General features: G+C 38.3%; 1 protein-coding gene across 5 annotated transcripts in view; it reads right to left on the bottom strand.

Annotated features, from left to right (window-relative positions):
- NSUN6 (NOP2/Sun RNA methyltransferase 6) overlaps window positions 1-7,352 on the bottom strand; it is a 111,645-nt gene that overhangs the window by 21,690 nt on the left and 82,603 nt on the right. For all 5 annotated transcript variants that reach the window (XR_003551268.1, XM_027776237.1, XM_006159730.3 and 2 more), the window contains 2 exons: window positions 6,578-6,726; window positions 4,899-5,024 (listed from right to left, as the gene is read on the bottom strand). Coding sequence is in view for 4 of the 5 variants with exons in the window: in XM_027776237.1 (XP_027632038.1) it covers window positions 4,899-5,024; window positions 6,578-6,726 (275 nt within the window). In the remaining variant the exon portion in view is untranslated. The remainder of the gene's footprint in view (window positions 1-4,898; window positions 5,025-6,577; window positions 6,727-7,352) is intronic.

The following is a 7,352-nucleotide window of genomic DNA, read 5'->3' as shown; positions in this document are numbered from 1 at the left end:
TAGGTTTTCAATCGTTGGTGTAATAGTTATTCATAATAGGTTTTCAATCGTTGGTGTAATAGTTATTCATAATAGGTTTTCAATCGTTGGTGTAATAGTTATTCATAATAGGTTTTCAATCGTTGGTGTAATAGTTATTCATAATAGGTTTTCAATCGTTGGTGTAATAGTTATTCATAATAGTTTGTAATAAACATTTATATGCCTGTTGTATTAGTTGTAATGTTTAAAATTTCACTTCTGATTTTATTTGGGTATTTTTTTGCTATAGGGCACATGTGCTTGCCAAAAAAACAGATACATAAAGCAAGAAATCATCCCTCGGGGGGATGGCCATGCCACAATCCCTTCTCCATTCTCCTCCTGGAATCTTGGGCACACATGCACAGGCGCCCAGTGTGAGTTTAAGCCACTGGGTCCAGGACTCAAACCACGATAGATTACGTGGGAGTCCAGCAACACAGTCATTATGCCAACTGCTGGTCCCCCTTCAGCACTTCTTGGAGAGCTGGTCTGGTATTGGTAAGTTCTTTCAGGATTTGTTTATCTGAGAATGTTTTTGCCTTTCTTTTTTTTTTTTTTTTTGAGAGATTTTCACTGTAGGGCGCGTGCGCTCGCCAGACAGAGAGAGACATAGAGAGAGAAAGCGAGAAATCACCCCCCAGGGGGGATGGTCACGCCGCAATCCCTTCTCCTCCATTCTCCTCTCGGGATCTTGGGCACGCACGCACATGCACCTGATGTGAGTTTTAAGCCACCGGGTCCGGGACACGAACCGCGGTCGACTACGTGGGAATCCAGCGACATAGCCATTACGCTAACTGCTGGTTCCCTTTATCTGAGAATGTTTTTGTCTTTTTTTCCCATATGAAAGATAATCTTGCTGGGTATAGTATTCTTGGTAGAAATTGTTCTTCACTTAACACTTTGACTATATTTTCCCATTCTTCCCTTGCTTGCATTGTTTCCAGTGAGAGGTCCGATGTTAGCCTTATGGTATATCCTTTGAAAGTAACTTGACATTTCTTTCTTGCCAAATTTAGTATCTTGTATCTGTCTGGTTTTGGTCAATCTGGCTACAATGTGCCTTGGAGAAGATCTTAGATTGATTCTAGGTGGGGTCCTTTGTATTTCTTGGGTCTGGATATCTGAGTGGATGGATTATAGGTTTTTTCCTGGATCCTGGCTAGATGTGGGGGAGTCAGGAGGGTGAAACAAAAAAAACTGGCATGGAGCTAACACACACTGTAGGGTGGTGTAAGAGCAAGCAGCTCCAAAAAAATTTTGGACTACCCTGCTCCAAGTTGGCAAAAGAACTACACCTCCATGGAGTCCCATGAAGAGGTGGAACTCTGTCTACAATCAGGTTTCCACAGCCTGGAGGGAGAAGAGGACTTAACAGTACTCTCACTTTCACAGAGGCTGAAGAATTTGAACACTACTCCTGCCTGGCAGGAAAGCAATTTATTTATTTATTTATTTTTTGGAGAGGTTTTTGCTATAGGGTGTGTGAGCTTGCCAGCCAGGCCGACAGAGAGAGATAGAAAGCAAGAAATTACCCCCCAGGGGGGATGGCCATGCTGCAATCCCTTCTCCTCCATTCTCCTCTCGGGATCTTGGGCACACATGGACATGCGCCCGGCGTGAGGTTTAAGCCACCGGGTCCGGGACGCAAACTGCGGTAGACTACAGGGGAGTCCAGCGACATTAGCCATTACACTAACTGCTGGTCCCAGGAAAGCAAATTTGTACTCTTCCATCAGTTTCAAGTCCAAGGAAACAGTTACTCAATCCAATTGCTGCCACCCATGGCAAAGCACCTCTAAACCTCACAGAACTGTATCAAGTACAGGCTTTGCAAGCCCTGCTCTGATCTGGAAAACATAGCCATTCGCCAGGGATATACCGGGGATTTAGGGCTACTATTCTCCCTGGCACTACAGAACCCATTCCAAAAACTAGGAAATACTAAGTACTTCACCAAGTGCCTAGACATCAGAATAGAGACACAAGAAATATGAGAAAACAAGAAACTATCTCTCCCCAAAAGGAACACGGTAATTCCTCACAAACAACAGACAACACAAAACAATTCAAAATGTCAGAAACAGAATTTAAAACTCAATGAAATGTAAGAAAAAATGGACAATCAATTCCAGGAATTGAGAAAATCATTCTATGACATGAAGGAGGAATTCCATAGACACCCTAAAAAAGAATCAAACAAAACTTCTGGAGATAAGGAATACAACCCAAGAAATAAAAATCTCCCTTAAAAGCATTAAAAGCAGATTAGACCATGCAGAAAAGAATTGCTGATCTAGAAAAAAAAAAAAAAAAAAAAAAAAAAACCTCTGACATAGTCCAAACCACCAAAAAGAATGAAAAAGGTAACAAAATGAAGATAACATATGGGAAATATTTGATTCTGTTAAATACTTAGATAGGCATAAAATAGGTATTACAGAAGGCAGAGGCTGGAAAAGTTGTAGAAAAATTTCTTTCATGAAATATTATCTGAAAACTTTCAGAATCTAGAGAAAGTATTCCAAATAGAATCAACATAAGATGATCCTTCTCACGGAACATAATAGTTATCAGTAGACTGGTAAAAATTAAAGACAAAGACAAGATTCTAAAAATGGCAAGAGAGAACCATTAGGTTACCCACAAAGGCTAACCTATCAAACTTCTCAACCAAAATGGTGTAGGCCAGGAAAAAATGGGAAGGCATATATAAAATGCCAATAGAAAAAAATATTTCGACCAAGAATACTATACTTGTCAAGATTATCCTTCAAATGGGAAGAAGAAATAAAATTATTCTCAAACTAAAACTGAAAGAATTTACCAACACCAGACCAGCTCTTCAAGAAATACAAAGGGCTACTATATTAGGAAAATGAAAGGGACAAATAGAACACAAAATAAGAATAAGCCCACAAATTTTGATAATAGCTTTGACTGTTAATAGATTAAATTCTCCAATTAAAAGACAGACTGACTGAATGAATTATATGCTTCTTACAAAAAATATACCTCATTAATAAAGATATACATAGATTAAAAGTGAAAACCTGGGAAAAGACATTTCATGCAAATAGAAACCAAAAAACAATTAGAGTCACTATACTGAACACCAGAAAAAATAGACTTCAAGGCAAAAACCATAAGAAGAGACAAAGAAGGACACTATATAGTACTTAAAAACACTAATACACCAAGATACAACATTTATAAATATTTATATACCAAACACTGGAGAACTCAAATACATGGGGAGAAAAACCCTAGGAAATAATTACAATGAAGTGATAACCCTCAGAATGGTAGAAAATATTCACAAACTATGCTTCAAATAGGGGCTGATAATCAGACTATGCAGGGATCTCAAGCAGCTTACCTCCCTTCCCCAAATATCCAATTAAAATATGGATCAGTGAGCTGAACAGTCAACTCTCCAAGGAAGACATATGAACAGCCAAAAAGCATATGAAAAATGCCCAATATGCTCTTATCATTAGGGCAATGCAATTCAAAACCACAATGAGCTACCATTTAACCCCAGTCAGAATGATTATGGTTAAAAAAATAAAGAATGATAAATGCTAGTTAGGCTATGGTGAAAAGAAAACCCTACTATGCCGTTGTGGAAAAGTGAATTGGTACGGTCACTGTGGAAAACAATATGGAGATTCCTCAAAAACCTACAAATAAAATTACCATATGACCCAGTATTGCCACTCTTGGGTATCTACTCAAAGGATAGGAAAACAGAAAGACACCTGCACATTCATGTTTATTCTAGCATTATTTATAATTACTAAAAAGTGGAAACAACCAAAATGTTCAACAGATGACTGGATTGTAAAAATGTGACACATAGGGACCAGCAGTTAGTGTAATGGCTATGTCGCTGAACTCCCACATAGTCGACTGCGGTTCGAGTGCCGACCCGGTGGCTTAAACTCATGCCGGGCGCATGTGCGTGCATGCCCAAGATCCCGAGAGGAGAATGGAGGAGAAGAGACTGCGGCGTGGCCATCCCCGGGGGTTTGGGGGGTGGGTGATTTCTCGCTTTTTATCTCTCTAGCTCTCTCTGTCTGCCTGGCGAGCATATGCATCCTATAGCAAAAAAACCTCTTCAAAAAAAAAAAATGTGACACATATACACTATGGAATATTAGCCATAAAAAACAATGAGATCATGTCATTTGATACATAGTGGATGAATATGGAAGACTGAAAGCTACGTAAATCTAGCCAGGCTATGAAAGACAGACACTGTATGTCCCTGCTCAATATGCACTGAATGTCTGTACTCTGGCAACAACTGAAAAATTGGAAGGTGTAATAGCAGGAAGTTGGGCAAGTGTAGATAGATACCAGAGATTGTATAGTAGGGTAAGGGTGGTGGGAGGTGGGAGGGAGGAACTCAGGGGAAAAGAAGAAGAAAAACCTTAATGGGCACAAGAATGGAAAGTTGTCTGTTGATGATGTATGGGTCATCGGGAAAGATATCATGCATTTTTCCTTAGAAAAACCTAGAAAACACATCATGACTTTCCCGAGGACCTACTGGTATATGTATTGTATTACCTAATGGTAATATCTTTGACTTGATCGACATGGACTGCATACATACTGAGAAAAACCATGTTGTATACTGAGAAAAACCATGTTGTACAATGATTAAATGTAATAAGTGGCAAAGAGCAATGATGAGGAAAAACTGTCAGGATATGCCAATTATCTATAGGAAGTCTAAAATGGATCTAATTAGAGCACATGCTTGTTTATTACAGTATTTGTTTAAAAAGTTTTACTTGACCTGTGTTTATTGCTATACCTGTTTCAGGGATATATCAGATTACAGAGAAAAATAAAAGTACTCTTACCTGGGGCTGAAGCTGAAGACAAGGAAATGTTGTGAGGGCCCATGCAACTTGTTCTTCATTTTCAGCCAGTGTTACAGTGCATGTACTATAGACCAGAATACCCCCTGGTTTCAACAGCTGAACTGCCTAAAGAAAACTACGATCAGATCATGTGGGAGTCCAGCATCCTCAACCACCACACCACTTGGCAGCCCCCTTCACTGTATTCTTATCTTTGCTTTTGCTTGTATTTACCTTTTCAGCAATGCTTTTACTGATCCCTCTGTGTAATACTCCAAATATCCAATCCAGTACTCCTAATTCCCATCCTTCCTTTTAGTTTGCTTCACAGGTCCACAGTAGTACTGCCTTATAACATACTACTATGTAACTTATTTATTTACTCACCTCCCCTATTAGAATAGAAGCCCCATGAATAAGAGCAGGGATTATTTGCCTGTTTTTTCACTACTGTATTGTCAACATCTAGGATAGTGTCTTCTGCACAGCCTGATTTTTCACTCCCCCCCTCTCTCTTTCTCTCTCTCTCTGGTGAGTGCAATTAAAATAATGATAATAAATTACTTTTTTTTTTTAAAAAAAAAGTAATTCTTTTTTAAGACAGAGTAAAATGTTTCAAATTCATTACATAGCAAAGAAATTCTATTGCCTACATAATCTTAAAGAGTGAGTTAAAATAAAAGATAGCTCCCTATATTTAAAACTAGGTCTTTTCAGTCTGAATAATATAAATTTTACCATTTTTAGGGGCCAACCACAGTTCAATTCCTGACATGGTAGCTTTCTTTCTCACTTTCTCTCTCTCTGGTCTAACTAAAAAGTAATAATAAAATAAGTAGAATTAAATAAAATAATTATTAAAAAAGTGTATCAACATAAAAGATAGCTCCCATATTTAAAACTAGGTCTTTTCAGTTTAAATAATATAAATTTTACCATTTTAACCGTACAACTCAATGACATTCAATACATTTAATTTTTTTGGCAAGGTTTTTTTTGCTATAGGGTGCGTGCGCTTGCCAGAAAGACCGAGAGAGACAGAGAGACAGAAGTGAGAAATCACTCCCCATGGGGATGGCCATGCTGCAATCCCTTTTCCTCCATTCTCCCCTTAGGATCTTGGGCATCCATGCACACGTGTCCGGCTTGAGTTTAAGCCACCGGGTCCAGGACTTGAACTGTGGTCGACTACATGGGAGTTCAGCAACATAGCCATTACGCATCTGCTGGTCCCAATACATTTACATTTTTTGTGCGACTATCTCTAAATTTGCCTATTCTATTACTATTTTGTTTGTTTGTTTGTTTTTGAGGAGAGATCTTTGTTATAGGGTGTGTATACTAGCCAGAGAGACAGAAAGCAAGAAATCATCCCCTGGAGAGGATGACCTCAACACAATCCCTTCTCTGCTCTTGGGATTTGGGGCATGTATGCACTTGCTTGGCATGAGTTTTAAGCCCTGAGTCCAGGACTTGAATCCTGGTTGACTATGTGGGAGCCCAGCAATGTAACCATTATGCCACCTGCGAGTCCCTTACTATTACTGTTCTATAAAGTGAAATCATCATACTATGTTTTTTCTTTTGTGAATAAAGCTGCTATGGACACTGCTCTCAGTGGTTTAAACATCAAACTATTGAAAAATAACTTTCTTTCATAGGAAAGCATCTCTTCATACCACAGTAAACAGTTTCCGCTGTAATGGCTGATACGATGTCACTTCCTTCAAGGTCCAACCACAGGCCATATTTGGTCTCTGTCCCATTCCACTACAGGGTGCATCAAGAAGAATTCGGTCAAAAGACTCTGGTAAGAATGGAGGTTTCCCTATAAAGAGAATTATAAATGTATTTCCTATTTGACCCATTTATCTGGAATAGAAAACTTCTGAGATAAACAGTGGATCAGAAATTTAAAAGTACAATCTAGATCAGAAAATAATTTCTTCCTTTAATCAAGTAATTCTCACTTTAAACTTAATATAGACTTGACTTTGTCAAAAGGTTAGAAATGTGGGTATTATAGTGGGGGTTATTCATTCTGTTGAAATAGTTTTTACCAAGGCCTAATCAAACAAGATTTTGTACACCCAACTTCGAAAACCACAATTCATAAGAACCATGGCCTGAAATTAATTCTAATTATTCTAAAAACTGATATTTCTCTTGATAATTCCTGTTTCAGACAGCCCTAGAAAAAAAGAAAGCAACTGGTTGTAGTCAAACAGAGTGAATATGGTTCTGGTATTTCTCAGTGTCTTATTTTGTGTGGCTATTAGTATGGTTATGGTCTAGATAGAGGTCATACCCCTCCTGGATCTCCCATCAAGTTTCTCTTTGTATACCTGGATACTTTTCTCCATTCTAACTTCTAGTCTATTTTAGCATTACTATATAAAGTTATAAAAATAAACAGTCCACTTATACATTTATTCTATCTACCAGCATACAAGA

The sequence above is a fragment of the Tupaia chinensis genome, unplaced genomic scaffold (genome assembly GCF_000334495.1).
Source record: "Tupaia chinensis unplaced genomic scaffold, TupChi_1.0 Scaffold000647_1, whole genome shotgun sequence".
In the NCBI taxonomy this organism is placed as follows: domain Eukaryota; kingdom Metazoa; phylum Chordata; class Mammalia; order Scandentia; family Tupaiidae; genus Tupaia; species Tupaia belangeri.
Note: the sequence above shows the minus strand (reverse complement) of the source record. Positions and strands in the feature narration are given on the sequence as shown.